This window comes from Ranitomeya imitator, chromosome 5, assembly GCF_032444005.1.
Source record: "Ranitomeya imitator isolate aRanImi1 chromosome 5, aRanImi1.pri, whole genome shotgun sequence".
NCBI classification, from domain to species: Eukaryota; Metazoa; Chordata; class Amphibia; order Anura; family Dendrobatidae; genus Ranitomeya; species Ranitomeya imitator.
Window position 1 is genome coordinate 417,778,103 of NC_091286.1, and position 20,660 is coordinate 417,798,762.

Here is a 20,660-nt window from a genome sequence, read left to right on the forward strand (position 1 = left end):
GAGAGCTCGGAAGGGAAGGAGCACTGTTTTACTTTTTCAATGCAGAATTGGATGGAATTGAGATCGGTCGCCATGTCGCGTTTGGAGAGCCCCTGATGTGCCTAAACAGTGGAAACCCCCCAATTATAACTGAAACCCTAATCCAAACACACCCCTAACCCTAATCCCAATGGTAACCCTAACCACACCTCTAACCCAGACACACCCCAAATCCTAATCCCAACCGCAAATGTAATCCAAACCCTAACGCTAACTTTAGCCCCAACCCTAACTGTAGCCCTAACCCTAACCCTAGCCCCAACCCTAGCCCTAACCCTAGCCCTAACCCTAGCCCCAACCCTAACCCTAGCCCTAACCCTAGCCCTAACCCTAGCCCCAACCCTAACCCTAGCCCTAGCCCTAGCCCTAACCCTAGCCCTAGCCCTAACCCTAGCCCTAACCCTAATGGCAAAATGGAAATAAATACATTTTTTAAATTTTTTAATTTTTCCCTAACTAAGGGGGTGATGAAGGGGGGTTTGATTTACTTTTATAGCGGGTTTTTTAGCGGATTTTTATGATTAGCAGCCGTCACACACTGAAAGACGCTTTTTATTGCAAAAAATATTTTTTGCATTACCACATTTTGAGAGCTATAATTTTTCCATATTTTGGTCCACAGAGTCATGTGAGGTCTTGTTTTTTTCGGGACGAGTTGACGTTTTTATTGGTAACATTTTCGGGCACGTGACATTTTTTGATCGCTTTTTATTCAGATTTTTGTGAGGCAGAATGACCAAAAACCAGCTATTCATGAATTTCTTTTGGGGGAGGCGTTTATACCGTTCCGCGTTTGGTAAAATTGATAAAGCAGTTTTATTCTTCGGGTCAGTACGATTACAGCAACACCTCATTTATATCATTTTTTTTATGTTTTGGCGCTTTTATACGATAAAAACTATTTTATAGAAAAAATAATTATTTTTGCATCGCTTTATTCTGAGGACTATAACTTTTTTATTTTTTTGCTGATGTTGCTGTATGGCAGCTCGTTTTTTGCGGGACAAGATGACGCTTTCAGCGGTACCATGCTTATTTATATCCGTCTTTTTGATCGTGTGTTATTCCACTTTTTGTTCGTCGGTATGATAATAAAGCGTTGTTTTTTTGCCTCTTTTTTTTTTTTTTTTTCTTACGGTATTTACTGAAGGGGTTAACTAGTGGGACAACTTTATAGGTCGGGTTGTTACGGACGCGACGATACTAAATATGTGTACTTTTATTGTTTTTTTTTTTATTTAGATAAAGAAATGTATTTATGGGAATAATATATATTTTTTTTTTCATTATTTAGGATTTTTTTTTTTTTTTTTTACACACTTGGAAATTTTTTTTAAACTTTTTTACTTTGTCTCAGGGGGGGACAATACAGATCGGTGATCTGCCAGTTTGCACAGCACTCTGACAGATCACCGATCTGTCTGAGAGCAGTGCAGCGTTACCAAGTGCCTGCTCTGAGCAGGCACTTGGTAAGCCACCTCCTTCCCTGCAGGACCCGGATCCGCGGCCACTTTGGATCCGGGACTTGCTGCAGGAAGGAGGTGGGAGACCCCCGGAGCAACGCGATCACATCGCGTTGCTGCGGGGGTCTCAGGGATGCCCGCAGGGAGCCCCCTCCCTGCGCGGTGCTTCCCTGCACCGCCGGCACATCGCGATCATCTTTGATCACGGTGTGCCGGGGGTTAATGTGCCGGGGGCGGTCCGTGACCGCTACTGGCACATAGTGCCGGATGTCAGCTGCGATAAGCAGCTGACACCCGTCCGCGATCGGCGGCGCTCCCCCCGTGAGCGCGGCCAATAGCGCTGGACGTAATATTCCGTCCTTGGGAATTAAGGCCCACCCCACATGGACGGAATATTACGTCCAATGGCAGAAAGGGGTTAAAGGGAACCTGTCACCTTCAAAATCGAAGGTGAGCTAAGCCCACCGATATCAGGGGCTTATCTACAGCATTCTGTAATGCTGTCGATAAGCCCCCGATGTATCCTGAAACATGAGAAAAAGAGGTTAGATTATGCTCATCCAGGGGTCCCGGTGCGGTCCGGTCCGATGCGCATCGCGGTCTGCTCCAGCGCCTCCCTTTCTTATGATGACATCCTCTTCTTGTCTTCATGCTGCGGATCCAGCACAGGCATACTTTGTCTGCCCTGTTGAGGGCAGAACAAAGTACTGCAGTGCGCAGGAAGCGGGAAAGGTCAGAGAGGCCCGGCGCCTGCGCACTGCAAAAAAAGGCATAAAAAATCTCCCAAGATCTTGGTCCCGAGATCTCCATCTATGCATGCGCCGCCCCCGGTGGTCATTTTCCCGGAGTCAACCGCACAGGAAACCATAGAACTGCTGGTCCTTTCACAAAATGTCAGCAGAGCCCCTGCATCACCGCAGACCCCTGTAGCAGCATCGGAGACCTCCGCAGCACTGCCAGACACCCCCCGCAGAAGCACTGGACACCCAAATCAGAGTGCCGCATATCAGAACACCCCCCTCATCCAAGCCTGCAGCCTGCAGCACCACCCCACTCCTACCTCTTCCAGCAGCGACTCTGGGACCCACTTCACCACAGCCACCACTCCCGATAAGCAATAAGACACATGGATTATAAGAAGCACCACCATTTTCTTACGAAAAATTTTTTTTCCTATTTTTCTCCTCAAATTTTGGGGTGCGACTTATAATCCGGAGCATTTTATAATCTGAAAAATATGGTAAGGTCTGAAAGCTTGGTCAAACTTATCTGAGCACACAAATATCCAAGTGTGCCCAAACTTTTGCATCAGCCTATTTTCTTTTTTGTAATTTTTAAAATGTAAAAGATGAAAATCTATTTATATTTTTGCCTAAAATATAAAGGAAATGTGTCATCTTTAAATTTTGGCCTTTTAGATATCATTTCATGTTCAACTTGCTTAACTGTTCACATTAACAGTAAATTTGACCAGAGGTGCCAAACCTTTTACATGCCACTGTACATTTAGTATTTTGTATGACCTCTAAAATTTTTAAGAACAGCATCAAGTCTTCTATGCATGGAATTAAGTTGGCGACATATTGCAACATCTAAATTTTTGCATTATTTGCATTCTTTACACAAACAGTGGAAAAATGTATTGCGTGCTTACTGTGATATTGTGAGGTATCCTAAACATTTTTTTTTAATAGAAGTGAGTAGAGATAGGCAGACCCTCAGATGTTCAGTTTTGGGTACCAGAGCAGTACCCGAACTCAGACCGCATTAACTTGAATTGACGGCCTGAACATCCAGCGTTTGCCACGTTTGCATGTGCATGACAGCATGGCAAACACTGCCTCTGATCAGCGGTAAAATCATTACTGAGAGATAGCTGTGGTTCCCACGCTGTCAAGTCGCAGCTGTGATAGGAGGTAAAAAGTTTACCTTCGGACACTGGCTTTGGCTGATTGGACTACTACTCCCATCAGTCTATACTTGTTTACGCTAATAACAGTGAGAGCAGGCAGCGGAAAAAAATTGTGTCATTTTCCTGTATTTATGAAAGCCAGCCAGGCAAAACTGATAGCTGCGGGCTCCAACCACATTTTAATAGAGGCTACAGCTGCTAATACCAATTAGAAAAAATATCCGATAATTTGGCCAAAAGGTATATAGTATCTGCTACCCAATTGTGTTAATTTACAATACAACTATAGTATTATAGCTTTGATCTCACTGGACAATACAAAGTTGACATCAACCCTACAAATATGAACCCCACATTCCACCACCACAGGGCAAGTGGGAAGAGTCAGGTAAAGCCCAAGAATTGGAACATCTAATAGATGCTCCTTTTCTTGGTGGTTGCAACTGCTATTTTAAGGCTGGGCTGGACAGTCACCATGGCCCCTTACTAGCCTGAGAATACCAGCCCCCAGTTGTCTGCTTTAACTTGGCTGGTTATCAAAGATATGGGGTTTGATGCCGTTTTTTTAGATTATCTATTTAAGTGGGGTTGGGGCCCGAAGCTATCAGTTTTGCCTGGTTGGCTTTCATAAATACAGGAAAACTACACCATTTTTTTCCCATCATCAGCTGCCTGCTCTCGCTATTATTAGCTGCAGCCGGCATATGCTGTTGGGAGTAAGAGTGTCATCAGCCGACACCAGTGACCGGAGGTAAACCTTTTACCTCCAATCACAGCTGTGGGCTCACTCTGTCATTTTACAGCTTGGGAACCATGGCTGTCTGACTGGCAGTAATGATTTCACCGCCAACCAGAGGCAATGTTTGCTGCACTATCATGCACATGACAGTGCAAGTAACACCCGGTGTTTGGGGTGCTGAAATCGAACAGTAACACGGACTTCCTGGTGAAGTCCATGTTTGGAGTCCATGCCCAAACAGGCAGTGTTTGGTATGGACTCCGAACTTTACTGTTAAGTTCGCCCATCTCTAGAAATGAGTTTAACAGAGGATCCTTTTGGCCTCTTGTGAGCCATTGACACCCTGGTTCTTACAGTATATAAAGAAGAGATGTCTATACCTGCTCATAGAAAAGAATATGTTTATATTGCCTATGAACATTCGACTAAATATTAATTGAAAGGTGAATTTTTCTGCTACTTACAGAAAGAGAACTTCCATTGACTTTAGATGGTTGATTATAATCACACTGAGGGCTTTCATTACAGCCACATAGAACAAAGGATAGCTGCAAACTGGATGAATGGTCTTGGGAGTCAGTTGCTAGAAGAAGAAAGGTAAATCCATCCTTGCTTGTCGGTGTCCATGTTAAAATTCCATCTTCTTTAGCAGCAATAAAAAAATTGAGAAAAAAATTATATTACTTTAAATGTATATTTTTCTACTGTTAGTTAATATGCACTTACAGCAATAATTAACTGTGTGGCCATTTTCAGTTTTTTGTTTTTCCTCCTCTAATTCTAAGAGCCATAACTTTTTTCTTCCAAGTAGCCATATGAGGGCTTATTTTTTGCGGAACGAGATGAACTTTTAAATAGCACCATTGATTTTGCCATTATTTGTACTTGAAAAACGGGAAAGAAATTCCAAGTGTGGCAATTCTACATTTTTTTTTATTTACCATGTTCACTACATGGTAAAATTGACCAGGCAATATAATTCTTGAGGTCATTCATTATGAGTCCCCAGATTCCAAAGATGTATAGTTTATTTTTTATTTTAGCGGTGAAAAAAAAATCTGACATGAAAAAACGTTATTGTGTTTGTCGACATTTTCCGAGACCCCTAGAGTTAAAATTTTTTGGGATCTGGGGCTGGGTGAGGGCTTATTTTTTGCGTCTCAAAGTAATGTTTTTACTGATATAATTGTGGTGGTAGATATGATGTTTTAATCTCCTATTGTTGCATTTTTTTGCATTCTTTCTGCAGGCAAGGAACATAGTTCTGGCGTTTCAATTTTTCTTGTTACGCTATTTAATGATCTAATTAATTTACATTTTATTTTAATTGGTTAGATATTTCTGAATGCAGTGATGCCAAGCACATGTTGTATTATTTTAATTTTTTTATTTTCAATGGGGCAAATGTGAGTGTGATTTGAACTTTTGGGCTTTTTTATTCTTTTTTTAAACCTTTTTTTACTTTATTTAATAGTCCTTTTAGAAGACTTGAAGCTGCAATCGTCTGATCAACTGTGCTATACATAGCGATGATTAAAGGGAACCTGTTAGCAGGATTGTGCTCAGGAACGTACAGACAATGTTTTCAGTTTTGAGAAAGATTCTAGTGAGATTCTTGTGCTCTTGAGCAGGCCCGTGGGCAGAGCTTTATGTGGTGCTCTGATTAGGTATTTATACTGATGCAGACACTGACTGTGCCATTTTGCTAGAGGAAAATAAAATTGTCTCCACCAAGATGGTGGCAACTGCGCAGTAACATCTATCGTCGATCCGATAGATGCTAATCTGCAGGCGCCTCTGGTGCCATTTTGCTAAAGGAAAAAATAATGGTCTTCATGAAGATGGTGCCGGTGGCCCCTGCGCAGTAGCATCTATCAGATCACTGATAGATGCTACTGTGCTGGTGCTGCCATCACCATCTCGGTGGAATCAATTTTTTTGTTAAAGAAAACTGTAATTTAGATGTGATCATGCTGCAGAGCAGACGCCACCTGCCCGCTAAATGTGATTTTTTTTTCAATACATATAATATTCAGTATGTAAAAGAGGGGGCAGGTCACTGAGGGATCAATGACCTGTCATAAGCCATCTTTATGAACAGGTTAGCAGAGCACAATACGACGACCCTCCCCCCCCCACAGGCTGCCCCAAAGCACAAATCTTATTAGCTGTCAAAAAGATTAAACAACCACAAGACAGATTTCAGCAACCAAGGTATGATTTTAATTAATATAATGGCATCAACCTGACAGTGTTTGTAGGTTACTCAGAACAATGCTGCTGACAGGTTCCCTTTAGGCACCGCTATGGGTAACAGGAATGATGACCTCCTATGAGCGCCGGACATCATGATGTGAGGCACGGGGATCTTCTACAGACCCATAGCAACCTATCATCACCCCCAAATCATGTGACAGGGGTGTTGATGGGCAGGATTTGTGATGCACTTTTGGCTGGTGAGTGTTAAATCCAGCTGTCAGAGAATTACAGCAGAATTTAACTGGTTAAAGTTGCGGGTAGAGCTGTTAAAGGCACATGACAGTTGATTAAATCAGCTGACTTGTGCAGGGAAAGACGTGGCCTCAGCGCTGGAGACCGCATCAAAGTCAGAGACGCAACATATGACGTGACTTTACGTTATGTGTTTTGAAGGGGTTAAAGACTCTACAATATTTTTTCTTGTACAACAAGGTTTATGTATTTCCTTTACCTTTAAGTTTTCCATTTATTAATACATTTTATTATTATTCTCTCTGGTTTATATTTTCTTCATCTGTTCTCATATTTGTAACCATTTTTCTTGCTCCATTGTATCTCAAATAATAAATTAATGAAAAAAAATCAGTTTTGTTTAGAATAATATTTAAGTGTTTTTTGTATAGAGCTTGTATGCAGAATTAAAGGGGTTCTCTGAAGTCAGAAAAAAATTAATTCTAAATCTATATTTATTTAGTGCAATATTCTAAACTAATTTTTAATATACTTGCATTAAAATTCCCTACCATTCCTTATATACACTATCTAACTGCTTTTCTACATTTTTTCCTCTATTTCCTTTCTGATGACGCTACATTTGAGAATCCCAGTACATACTGGGATAATCGAACGAAGAGCCATTAGGGGGCAGAGGCTGCAGTCAGTGCCACAGCCCGGCTCCTTCCCTGAAATGAAGCGTCATCAGTGATGATCGTTTCAGGGGCTGGGCTAGTCCTTGCTGTGTCCCTGTGCGCTGTACATAGTGTGATGAGCACAATCACACCGTGTGCTATGTTGTCGGCTCAGTACAGCTTTGACAAGATGGCAACAAACAGTGTCACAATATCTGACGTGCAGAGACCAGCGCCACCCATGGCAGGTTATGGTCTTCTGACAAAGCACTCTGTAACCAGCTCAACATTGCTGATCTGAAACAAAAAGATAGCACATGCTGTGATTATGCTCATGGCAGTGTGCACAACATGCAGAGACACAGCAAGGACTAGACAAGCCCCTCACACAAGCATCACTGATGATGCTTCATAATAGGGAGGAGGCAGGGGCTGCGGAAATTACCACGGCCTCTACCCCCTTATGACACATTGTTTGTGCATCGCAGCATGCACTGGGATTCTCAAACAAAGTATCATCAGGAAGGAAGTAGGCAAAAAAACAGAAAATCAGTTAGATAATGTAGAGTTAGAGACACTACCATTAGAGACACAGTTAGAGACACTAAAGTCTCTAATGACCTACTAACAGCTAAATCTAATGGTCACTACTCCATGCTAATTCTCTTGGATCTCTCTGCAGCATTCGATACTGTGGATCGTCAGCTCCTCCTCACTATGCTCTGCTCCATCGGCCTCAAGGACACCGTTCTCTCCTGGTTCTCCTCCTATCTCTCTGACCGATCCTTCACTGTATGTTTCGCTGGTTCCTCCTCCTCTCACCTTCCCCTTACTGTTGGGGTTCCTTAAGGATCAGTCCTAGGCCCCCTCCTCTTCTCGTTGTATACTGCCCCTATTGGACAAACAATCAGTAGATTTGGTTTCCAGTACATCTCTATGCTAACGACACCCAATTATACACCTCTTCTCCTGTTGTCACGCCGACCTTTTTAGAAAACACCAGTGATTGTCTTACCGCTGTCTCTAACATCATGTCCTCTCTCTATCTGAAACTAAACCTGTCAAAAACTGAACTCCTCGTGTTCTCTCCCTCTACTAACCTACCTTTGCCTGACATTGCCATCTCCGTGTGCAGTTCCACCATTACTCCAAAGCAACATGCCCGCTGCCTTGGGGTCATCCTTGATTCTGACCTTTCATTCACCACCCACATCCGATCACTGGCTTGCTCTTATTACCTGCATCTCAAAAACATTTCTAGAATTCGCCCTTTTCTTACTTTCGACTCTGCAAAAACTCTTACTGTTTCACTTAGTCATTCTCGTCTGGACTATTGTAACTCTCTACTAATCGGCCTCCTTCTTACCAAACTCTCCCCGCTCCAATCTGTCCTGAATGCTGCTGCCAGGATCATATTCCTCACCAACCGTTACACCGATGCCTCTACCTTGTGCCAGTCATTACACTGGTTACCCATCCACTCCAGAATCCAGTGCAAAACTACTACCCTCATCCACAAAGCACTCCATGGCTCAGCACCACCCTACATCTCCTCTCTGGTCTCAGTCTACCACCCTACCCGTGCCCTCCGCTCCGCTAATGACCTCAGGTTAGCATCCTCAATAATCAGAACCTCCCACTCCCGTCTCCAAGACTTTACACGTGCTGTGCCGATTCTTTGGAATGCACTACCTAGGTTAATACGATTAATCCCCAATCCCCACAGTTTTAAGCGTACCCTAAAAACTCATTTGTTCAGACTGGCCTACCGCCTCAATGCATTAACCTAACGATCCCTGTGTGGCCTATTTAAAAAAAAACAAAAAAACAATCAGGTTCCTCGCATCATGTTCTCATTCACTTTATACAGTTAATAGCCCTCTGTGTCTGTACTGCTACATACTTAGGCAGTTAACTGGTTCATGCAGCTTTACATGAACACCCGAGCCTTACACTATGGCCGGTCCGAATAACTAAAGCAATTGTTACCATCCACCTCTCGTGTCTCCCCTTTTCCTCATAGTTTGTAAGCTTGCGAGCAGGGCCCTCATTCCTCCTGGTATCTGTTTTGAACTATATTTCTGTTATGCTTTAATGTCTATTGTCTGTACAAGTCCCCTCTATAATTTGTAAAGCGCTGCGGAATATGTTGGCGCTATATAAATAAAAATTATTATTATTATTATTATTATTAATTAAGCTATGGTGGGGAATTTTTTCATGCAAGTATATCAGAAATTAGTGTAGCATCAAATAGATAGGGATTTAGAATGAATGAAAATTACTTTCACTTCAGACCACTCCTTTAAGTCTCTAGGGTTAAAGCCTGGAAAAAAAACTTTGTGTAGCCATATGTTGAAGTCATCTCCAACCTTCATGACAACATATGGAAATAGAATAATGAGCGGAGGAAGTTGAGTAACACATTATTGCTTGGGGTTAGTGTGTGATCTGTAGGCATAGGCGGGATCACACATGTGAGAAACACGTCCGTGTCTCGCATGTGAAATCCAAGCTCTGGCGCCGGCACTCCTGAGCGGAGCGTGCGGCTCCATGTGTTGCTATGCGGCCGCACGCTCCACTCCACAGTGCCGGCGCCAGAGGAGGGATTTCACATGCGAGACACGGACGTGTTTCTCGCATGTGTGATCCCGGCCATAGAGTCTTTATCAGCACTGTAATCACAAATCTTGGCACTTGTGTCACCATTTAATAAATTGTTTGTATTAAAAGAATTTCTGCAAAGAGCAATATTGGATGGATCATACATGTGATGTGCAATGAGAATTATCACTCACCGGTCAGATTAATATCTGTATTTGTATCAGGATCCGCAGAGAAAGCCACTCCTGTGCCAGTGGCGGTATACTGTACTGTAACAGTACTATATATAAAGGCTTCAATAGTCAGATTTCCAGTAATTGATGGAGCAGCGGCATCTGAGAACACAAGGATAACGAGGCAATGTATGGAGCTGGTATTGTAAGAACAATATGATGTTATTATATTATCCTGCAAAACAGTGCTGTGTGCTAAGTCTGAGAACAATCGTTCCCTAGTAAGGCCAGGTTCACACTGCGTTACAGCAGCCCGTTCAACACATACATTAAACAGGCTGCTGTAACGCAAGTGCCGACTTTGGCACATCGCTAGCGCAGATAGAGCATCTGCTAGCTCCATCTGCGCTAGCAGTGACAGACCCGGAAATGCTGCAGCCCGCATCTCAGGGTCCGTCACTCAATGACGGCACATGGCTAGCGCACGCCCATTGTGGGCGTGCGCTAGCGATGCGTCCAACATTGGAGTCAATGGCGGCGCTAGCGGACTACGTTACACCGCATTATGCCGCGGTGTAGCGTAGTCCGTGTAACGGACTGGGGGAACTCAGCCTTATCATCCATGTCACAAATTTAAATTCCCATCATTACTGCAATCCATAATCAAGTCATGGGTCATTGCTTCTCTAGATTTTCGTACTGACATTTTCTTTTCTTTTCTCCCTCATCACAACAATTATTCCTTACTTTCCATGGGAATACCTAAATAATGTGCACTAGGCACCATCGCTTTCTGTAATAAGTAATTTAAAGCCAAAGGAGGAAAGCAGTACAATATATTGTGTTATCTTTGTGAAACAATATGTATAATGCAGAAATTTTAAAAAAGTATTGCAAAAAAAGTTTAGGTTAAGACTTATGAGACTTACTTAAAGTGATATTGGTTTCTTCCAGTTGTAGTGACACCTTCATTGTAGCTAAGCCTAGATCTTCATTATTTGTGGCCAGGGAATCATATATACATTCAATTTTATTACCACACTTCTTCTCCAATTCTTCATACCGGTCTTTATATAGATCTCTCAAATCATCGAGGAAAACTGGTATGAATGAGTCTTTTCCTTGTGCATGAGGTTCTTTAAACAAGCTGCTCTCGTTGACTTCCCCTGCGCAACAGAGACATACATCTCAAGAGACAACTCACACCATTTTACAGAACATATAAATATAATCTGCACTATAATGTACCTGAGTGAGAAATCTGCTCAACTATGCCCAACTATGCCAAACTATGCACAACTGTGTGACACTGCCTCATTAGAGAACTGTAATCCCCGGTCTGCCACAGGTTCACGTCTACAACTCTATACTATATAATAGGCATTACATTATCCACCGAATCTGAATTTCCTTTCTGTTTCCTCCTGTTGGTGTATTTCTCAAATAATCGGTGACAAATACCACTGCAGCTATCATTTCATCTATGACAGTTTGATTAAAAACACAATATCCTTTTCATTTTAAAGTGAAATGTCATCTAATTCATGCTGCCACAACAGCGGGAAGCATCAATTCAGTGGCTGGCTGCATCTATCTATCTATCTGTAACATATCAAAAGTTTGTTTTGATAGAATTTTGAAAGGAATTAATGAACATGAGTGACAGGTCATAATCTTATCTTATATTGTAATAACCTTGCTGTAAGAGTGCGTGTCTGAATTTTCAGGCTCAGGTGTTTAGTTTTAGTTGGATATGATTCCCAATCAGGCCGTATTTGCCACTAGGCACTTGAGGGCATGTGCCTAGGGCGCCAGGATGCGGGGGGCGGCACCTGAGCAAGTTTTTTTTTTTCCTAAGTCCGGGGTCAGCCGAATGCCCACCCACCCACTTCCCCACCTCCCATCTTCTTGAAGACATCAAACTCACCCTCCTCCAGCGATGCCTGCAACCAACTCCAATGGTCTCAGCGCCGGGAACTCTTCCTGTGCTAAGCGATCACATGGTACCGCTCATTAGGGTGATGAATATGGACGCGACTCCACTCCCATAGGTGTGGAGGGCTTATTCATTACATTAATGAGGGGTACCGAGGGATACCATGTGACCGCTCAACACTGGAAAGAGCTGCAGGTCCCGGGACGAAGCAGGGAAGTGCAGAGACCACACCAGGAGGGTGAGTATGACGGGAGAGGGTGAGCCATGCGATTTTCACCTGTCCCCGTTCCACCGCCACGCTGTGTCTTTCGCGTCACCTGGCTGTGACTTTCAGGTCAGAGGGTGGGATGACGTGTTTAGTGCGTGCCCTCTGCCTGAACAGTCAGTGCAGAGACCTGGAAAACACAGCAGTGTGCGGCCGTGGAATGGGGACAGGTGAATATCGCAAGTGCCGGGGGCCTGAACCATTGGCGACTCCGACACCTGGCCCCCATAGCGCGCCGGTGTCCCCGCCTGCTCAGGACACTGACACCTGGCCAGGTGAGTATGTATTTTTATTAATCGCAGCAGCAGCAGCATACGGGGCATATTATTCTAAGGAGCATCTTATGGAGCCATCAACTTTTATGGAGTATTATATGGGGCATATTATTCTATGGAGCATCTTATAGGGCCTTCATTAACCTTTGTTGCAGCATTATATGGGCCATATTTTAATATGAAGCATCTTATGGGGCCATTATTAAGCTTTGTGCCTTGTGGCTGTTGTAGAATCTTCTCTGGGGATTCCTCTCCCATACTGCCCCCTTAATACATATGGTCACAAAAATCAACCTATGTTAAGTTGAATAAAAGGGTCATCTTACCCAGACTGAGGCACACTGGGCTATATTGATTAATGTCCTCCCTCCATTAACCTTTGGGAGCAGGTGGATGGACATTGTAGGTGATGAGGTCCTTAAAATATCATGTTGATTGAAGCCCTTTAGTATTACATTTAGTACTGAGTGTGGCCAGTGTTGGTGTCCTTTTTAATCACATCTTTTAAATCTTGTTTGTTAATATATGTTTGATGGTCTGTTTCAATAAAGGTTGTTATAGAAATTTTGCCAAAAGCTCCAATGTTTCTCCTTTTTTAATTAAAAAAAACTGTTAGCAGCATATTTTTCCATAGCTGCAAGTACCGCATTTGCCGGACGCGGCAAAACCGCAAGTGCCGCACATGTCCGCAAGTCCCATAGGGAATGAATGAGGCCGAATGCATTGTTGCTGTAAGTGATCTGTTATGTGGCAGATGTGGAAAAACTGCCGGATCTACTGCAAAAGGCTACCTTCACATCAGTGATTTTTGCCAAAGTCACTGCCGATAGTGTCATACTCACCAATGGGGGAGGCAGCACTAAAAGTGCCTAGGGCAGCAGAAACGCTAAATACGGCCCTGTTCCCAATATGCCTATTGAACATAACACAATACAGTACTTACAATATGGTTTGGTGGAAATGTGTTTAGGATATCTTCTTCAGAAGAAACCCATCACTTCCCATCCCATACTCATAGTTTCTTAATTGCTGAGGTGGTGGGTGCTAGGTGCTGATTGATAATTGAGACCTATGATATCGTCGTGCTACCAGCCCCATCCGTATGCTCCCAATGCTGATATGCGAGGCAGCTTTGTCTCCACTTCATTGAATGTGCAGTGGAACTAAAATTTGGTAGTATAAGGAGCAAACATTACGCTCCAGTGATCCTGGTCAGAAGAAAGAGCTTGTAAACATTGCCCTTTTTTGGCCATCACTAGAAATTTTATTAAGAGCAATCTTACAGCAGATTTTTTCTATGTAATATAAAGACAGCATGAAGTAGGGGTTATACCATAGATTTCAGCCATGCCTCTTATCAAACTCCATCCTGATGTTTACTTGCAATGACTAGAGTTGAGCGACCTTGACCTTTTTAGAGTCGAGCCGGGTTTTGCGAAACCCGACTATGTCCAAAGTCGGGTCGAGTGAAATCGGCCGATTATGACGTAAAGTCGGGATCGACCGAAACACGAAACCCAATGCAAGTCAATGGGGCAGCATAGTCGGCAGTGAGTGGGGGCCAGGAAAACACCTAGAGTGCCCATTTTAATGTCAAAACCATCCATTCTTCTTAATGAAGCTTGTCAAGCGTAATTTACCTTATAATAATTGGAAGGCATTTGAAATTGGGGGTCATTTGGCTAAAGTTGTGGGGGGTAGGGCTGGTTCAAGTAATTAGTGGGCCCAGGAAATCTGGACCACGTCACGGCAGTGGAGCAGGGAGAGGTAAGTATTTCAACTTTGCAAGTGCTGTGAACCTGAGCAAGCAGGGGGGGCCCACTCGTTGGCATTGGCACTGGCACAGGGCCCCTCAAAGTACAGCGGTGTGTTTGCACGGCGGGGGCGCCTCCCACCGGCAGCAACACTTTTGCGTACTATGAGAGGCCCTGTGCCAGTGACGTCGCCAACTAGTATTCCTCCCCCCACCTGATGAAGGAACCTGCACTTTCATCTGCACCTTCCTCTTTGTCCCCGTGTAAGGTGGTATGGTATGCGGGAAGAGCAACCTGACTTTCAGCAGGGTCACAATGTTGTTGTGTAGCGTGCACGGGGAATGTTGCGTTATGGGTCAATGTACCAGCAGACTCATCTATCACTGGCTGGGCAATGGGCAGGATGAGGAGGAAACACAGATATAGACCCAAAGAATAAAGTTGGCTAAATGCAGTTCAAAATTGGTAACACAGGAATAACCAGGGGGCATTGCAGTGGAGGACAACTGGAATGAGAGGCTGACACAGAGAGTAGGGCCAAATCAGTAAGTAGTCGAAATGCAGTTCAAAATTGGCAACCGTAGTAAACAGGCGGCACAGCTTTGTTCAGTGGAGGAGAACAGCAAGGAGTGGCAGACACCGATAGTAGGCCCCAACCCAACTAGTAGGCCAAATGCAGTCTAACATTAACAACTACTTAACGAGAGGCTGAAAATGGTATTTCAGGACAGGAAACCAGGAGAACAGCAAGGAGTGGCAGACACCGATAGTAGGCCCCAAACCAACTAGTACGCCAAATGCAGTTGTTCCATTTAACAACAATTTAATGAGAGCCTGAAGATAGAAGCTCAGGAAAGGCAACCTGGGGAACACCTTGGAGTGTAACACACCATCTCTCTCCACCCCATACCCATTTTGTAGGCCTAATGCTGTGTACTTTTCTACAACTACTAAACGAGAGTCGGAAGACCGAAGCAATGGCAAGGAAACCTGGGGAACACCTTGGAGTGTAACACACCATCTCTCTCCACCCCATACCCAATTTGTAGGCCTAATGCAGCCTACTTTCCGACACCTACTAAACGAGAGCATGAAGATCGAAGCTCAGGAAAGGCAACCTGGGGAACACCTTGGAGTGTAACACACCATCTCTCTCCACCCCATACCCATTTTTTAGGCCTAATGCAGTGTACTTTTCTACAACTACTAAACGAGAGTCGGAAGACCGAAGCAATGGCAAGGAAACCTGGGGAACACCTTGGAGTGTAACACACCATCTCTCTCCACCCCATTCCCCATTTTTTAGGCCTAATGCAGCCTACTTTCCGACACCTACTAAACGAGAGCATGAAGATCGAAGCTCAGGAAAGGCAACCTGGGGAACACCTTGGAGTGTAACACACCATCTCTCTCCACCCCATACCCATTTTGTAGGCCTAATGCTGTGTACTTTTCTACAACTACTAAACGAGAGTCGGAAGACCGAAGCAATGGCAAGGAAACCTGGGGAACACCTTGGAGTGTAACACACCATCTCTCTCCACCCCATACCCAATTTGTAGGCCTAATGCAGCCTACTTTCCGACACCTACTAAACGAGAGCATGAAGATCGAAGCTCAGGAAAGGCAACCTGGTGAAAACCTTGGAGTGTAACACAACCTGTCTCTACACCCCATACACAATTAGTAGGCCTAATGCAGCGTAGTTTCCAACAGCTACTAAACGAGAGCCGGAAGATCGAAGCTCAGGAAAGGCAACCTGGGGAACACCTTGGAGTGTAACACAACCTCTCTCTACACCACGGAAGGGCTGATTCTTAGGAAGGAAGGCTGTTGTAAATAAGCATTGCGCGTCCGAGGGTGATTATATTCTTATTCGGTATCTACTCACCCTCGGACGCGCCATGCTTCTTGATTTGTAATTAATGTTTATTTGCAATGTGCTTTTGACTTACTCAATTATTTTTTTAATTATTGATTTTATTAAATTAATAGTTTAACATCTTATTGGAAATAATTTAAAGGAGACGCGACAGGACAACACTCGGTGGATGCCATATCTGTGTTAACAACTCCAAAAAACTTTCAGTTAACTTCTTGCAGGAGAAAGAAATTGTAGCTGTTGGACCTTTGTAGTACAGTTCCAGATATTTGTTGTGTGTTTGTTTTGATTGTTAAAATGTCTGCATTTGAGATCTCAACACGATCTTATTTTTTATAATCAAATTAATTTTTTAAATATTTTATTAGGTTGGTTCAAGGGGTACACGGGCCGCAGTAGACAGGTCAGTGGAGGCCTAGTGGAAGGAGGGACCGCAGATGCGCCACTGTTTCACCCATACACAATTAGTAGGCCTAATGCAGCGTAGTTTCCAACAGCTACTAAACGAGAGCCGGAAGATCGAAGCTCAGGAAAGGCAACCTGGGGAACACCTTGGAGTGTAACAACAACCTCTCTCTACACCACGGAAGGGCTGATTCTTAGGAAGGAAGGCTGTTGTAAATAAGCATTGCGCGTCCGAGGGTGATTATATTCTTATTCGGTATCTACTCACCCTCGGACGCGCCATGCTTCTTGATTTGTAATTAATGTTTATTTGCAATGTGCTTTTGACTTACTCAATTATTTTTTTAATTATTGATTTTATTAAATTAATAGTTTAACATCTTATTGGAAATAATTTAAAGGAGACGCGACAGGACAACACTCGGTGGATGCCATATCTGTGTTAACAACTCCAAAAAACTTTCAGTTAACTTCTTGCAGGAGAAAGAAATTGTAGCTGTTGGACCTTTGTAGTACAGTTCCAGATATTTGTTGTGTGTTTGTTTTGATTGTTAAAATGTCTGCATTTGAGATCTCAACACGATCTTATTTTTTATAATCAAATTAATTTTTTAAATATTTTATTAGGTTGGTTCAAGGGGTACACGGGCCGCAGTAGACAGGTCAGTGGAGGCCTAGTGGAAGGAGTGACCACAGACAGGCATCGAAGGCCTAAAATAATAACACATGGCTGTAGGCAATTTTAAATTGGTTCCAGGGGTACACGGGCAGCAGTGCCCTGGTCAGTGTAGTAGTAGTTGAAAGAATGGACCGCAGACAGGCATCGAAGGCCTAAAATAAAAAAATTGGGCTGGCTGTAGGCAATTTTAAATTGGTTCCAGGGGTACACGGGCAGCAGTGGTGTGGTCAGTGGAGGCCTAGTGGAAGGAGTGACCGCAGACAGGCATCGAAGGCCGAAAATAATAACACATGGCTGTAGGCAATTTTAAATTGGTTCCAGGGGTACACGGGCAGCAGTGGTGTGGTCAGTGGAGGCCTAGTGGAAGGAGTGACCGCAGACAGGCATCGAAGGCCTAAAATAATAACACATGGCTGTAGGCAATTTTAAATTGGTTCCAGGGGTACACGGGCAGCAGTGCCCTGGTCAGTGTAGTAGTAGTTGAAAGAATGGACCGCAGACAGGCATCGAAGGCCTAAAATAATAACACATGGCTGTAGGCAATTCTAAATTGGTTACAGGGGTACACGGGCAGCAGTGGTGTGGTCAGTGGAGGCCTAGTGGAAGGAGTGACCGCAGACAGGCATCGAAGGCCTAAAATAATAACACATGGCTGTAGGCAATTTTAAATTGGTTCCAGGGGTACACGGGCAGCAGTGGTGTGGTCAGTGGAGGCCTAGTGGAAGGAGTGACCGCAGACAGGCATCGAAGGCCTAAAATAATAACACATGGCTGTAGGCAATTTTAAATTGGTTCCATGGGTACACGGGCAGCAGTGCCCTGGTCAGTGTAGTAGTAGTTGAAAGAATGGACCGCAGACAGGCATCGAAGGCCTAAAATAAAAAAATTGGGCTGGCTGTATGCAATTTTAAATTGGTTCCAGGGGTACACGGGCAGCAGTGGTGTGGTCAGTGGAGGCCTAGTGGAAGGAGTGACCGCAGACAGGCATCGAAGGCCTAAAATAATAACACATGGCTGTAGGCAATTTTAAATTGGTTCCAGGGGTACACGGGCAGCAGTGCCCTGGTCAGTGTAGTAGTAGTTGAAAGAATGGACCGCAGACAGGCATCGAAGGCCTAAAATAATAACACATGGCTGTAGGCAATTCTAAATTGGTTACAGGGGTACACGGGCAGCAGTGGTGTGGTCAGTGGAGGCCTAGTGGAAGGAGTGACCGCAGACAGGCATCGAAGGCCTAAAATAATAACACATGGCTGTAGGCAATTTTAAATTGGTTCCAGGGGTACACGGGCAGCAGTGGTGTGGTCAGTGGAAGTCTAGTGGAAGGAGTGACCGCAGACAGGCTTCCAAGGCCTAACATAACAAAATTGGGCTGGCTGTAGGCACTTTAAATTGGTTCCAGGGGTACATGGGCAGCAGTGTATGGTCAGTGGAAGTCTAGTGGAAGGAGTGACCGCAGACAGGCTTCGAAGGCCTAACATAACAAACTTGGGCTGGCTGTAGGCACTTTTAAATTGGTTCCAGGGGTACACGGGCAGCAGTGGTCTGGTCAGTGGAAGTCTAGTGGAAGGAGTGACCGCAGACAGGCTTCCAAGGCCTAACATAACAAAATTGGGCTGGCTGTAGGCACTTTAAATTGGTTCCAGGGGTACATGGGCAGCAGTGTATGGTCAGTGGAAGTCTAGTGGAAGGAGTGACCGCAGACAGGCTTCCAAGGCCTAACATAACAAACTTGGGCTGGCTGTAGGCACTTTTAAATTGGTTCCAGGGGTACACGGGCAGCAGTGGTCTGGTCAGTGGAAGTCTAGTGGAAGGAGTGACCGCAGACAGGCTTCGAAGGCCTAACATAATAACATAGGGCTGGCTGTAGGCACTTTTAAATTGGTTCCAGGGGTACACGGGCAGCAGTGGTCTGGTCAGTGGAAGTCTAGTGGAAGGAGTGACCGCAGACAGGCTTCGAAGGCCTAACATAACAAACTTGGGCTGGCTGTAGGCACTTTTAAATTGGTTCCAGGGGTACATGGGCAGCAGTGTATGGTCAGTGGAAGTCTAGTGGAAGGAGTGACCGCAGACAGGCTTCCAAGGCCTAACATAACAAACTTGGGCTGGCTGTAGGCACTTTTAAATTGGTTCCAGGGGTACACGGGCAGCAGTGGTCTGGTCAGTGGAAGTCTAGTGGAAGGAGTGACCGCAGACAGGCTTCGAAGGCCTAACATAACAAACTTGGGCTGGCTGTAGGCACTTTTAAATTGGTTCCAGGGGTACACGGGCAGCAGTGGTCTGGTCAGTGGAAGTCTAGTGGAAGGAGTGACCGCAGACAGGCTTCCAAGGCCTAACATAACAAACTTGGGCTGGCTGTAGGCACTTTAAATTGGTTCCAGGGGTACATGGGCAGCAGTGTATGGTCAGTGGAAGTCTAGTGGAAGGAGTGACGGCAGACAGTCTTCGAAGGCCTAACATAACAAAATTGGGCTGACTGTAGGCACTTTTAAATTGGTTCCAGGGTAACACGGCCAGCAGTGGCCTGGTCAGTGTAGTAGTTGTAGAAAGAAGGGACCGCAGACAGGCTTCGAAGGCCTAACATAACAAAAATGTCAAAACAATGGTATTGTCAGTGCCAGGCATTGAAGGATGTCAGCGCCTAGACTACACATTGGTGAAGCTGTGAGAGATAATTTTGCTAGTGGTAGAGCACTGTTTGAGCTGGGGGGGGGAACTGTCTTGTGGCCGGCGGTACAGGCACAGGGCCCCTCATATTACAACGGTGTGTCTGACGTTGGGTGCGCACCACCACCGCCAGAGACACTTTATTGTACTATGAGGGACCCAGTGGCAGTGCCGTCGACCAAAAGCGGCCACACCCACCTCTTCAGACAAACAGCACTCTCAAGGGTCCAAGCGCAAAGTGGCGATAGCACGGCCCCGTGTGGGGAGTTTGGCCATTTCGTGAGGTGGAAACATGTCGTATGCTGGACAATCAGGTGAAGAAAATTACGAGATTGGAAAAGTCATTCAGAATAGTCCACAGGCAAGACCTTTTCATAGGAAAGCTAGGTGTCAGCCGGGCAGGGTGGGGCAAAAGATTTTGAAATCCAGTTGTGGTTCATTTTAATGAAGGTTAGATCATCTACATTTTGGGTAGCCAGACGAGTCCTTTTTTCTGTTAGTATTGAACCTGCAGCACTGAATACTCTTTCTGATAGGACACTAGCTGCCGGGCAAGCAAGCTCCTGCAATGCATATTCTGCCAATTCTGGCCAGGTGTCTAATTTGGATGCCCAGTAATCAAATGGGAATGACGGTTGAGGGAGAACGTCGATAAGGGATGAAAAATAGTTTGTAACCATACTGGACAAATGTTGTCTCCTGTCACTTTGAATTGATGCTGCAGTACCTGTCCTGTCTGCGGTCATAGAAAAATCACTCC

General features: G+C 44.5%; 1 protein-coding gene across 1 annotated transcript in view; it reads right to left on the reverse strand.

The window, feature by feature from the left end:
* The window catches only part of LOC138638067 (mucin-4-like), a 497,598-nt gene that overhangs the window by 292,091 nt on the left and 184,847 nt on the right, over window positions 1-20,660 (reverse strand). The window contains exons 45-47 of the mRNA XM_069727050.1: window positions 10,967-11,203; window positions 10,059-10,199; window positions 4,618-4,796 (exon numbers count right to left, since the gene is read on the reverse strand). Of these exons, the coding sequence (XP_069583151.1) occupies window positions 4,618-4,796; window positions 10,059-10,199; window positions 10,967-11,203 (557 nt within the window). The remainder of the gene's footprint in view (window positions 1-4,617; window positions 4,797-10,058; window positions 10,200-10,966; window positions 11,204-20,660) is intronic.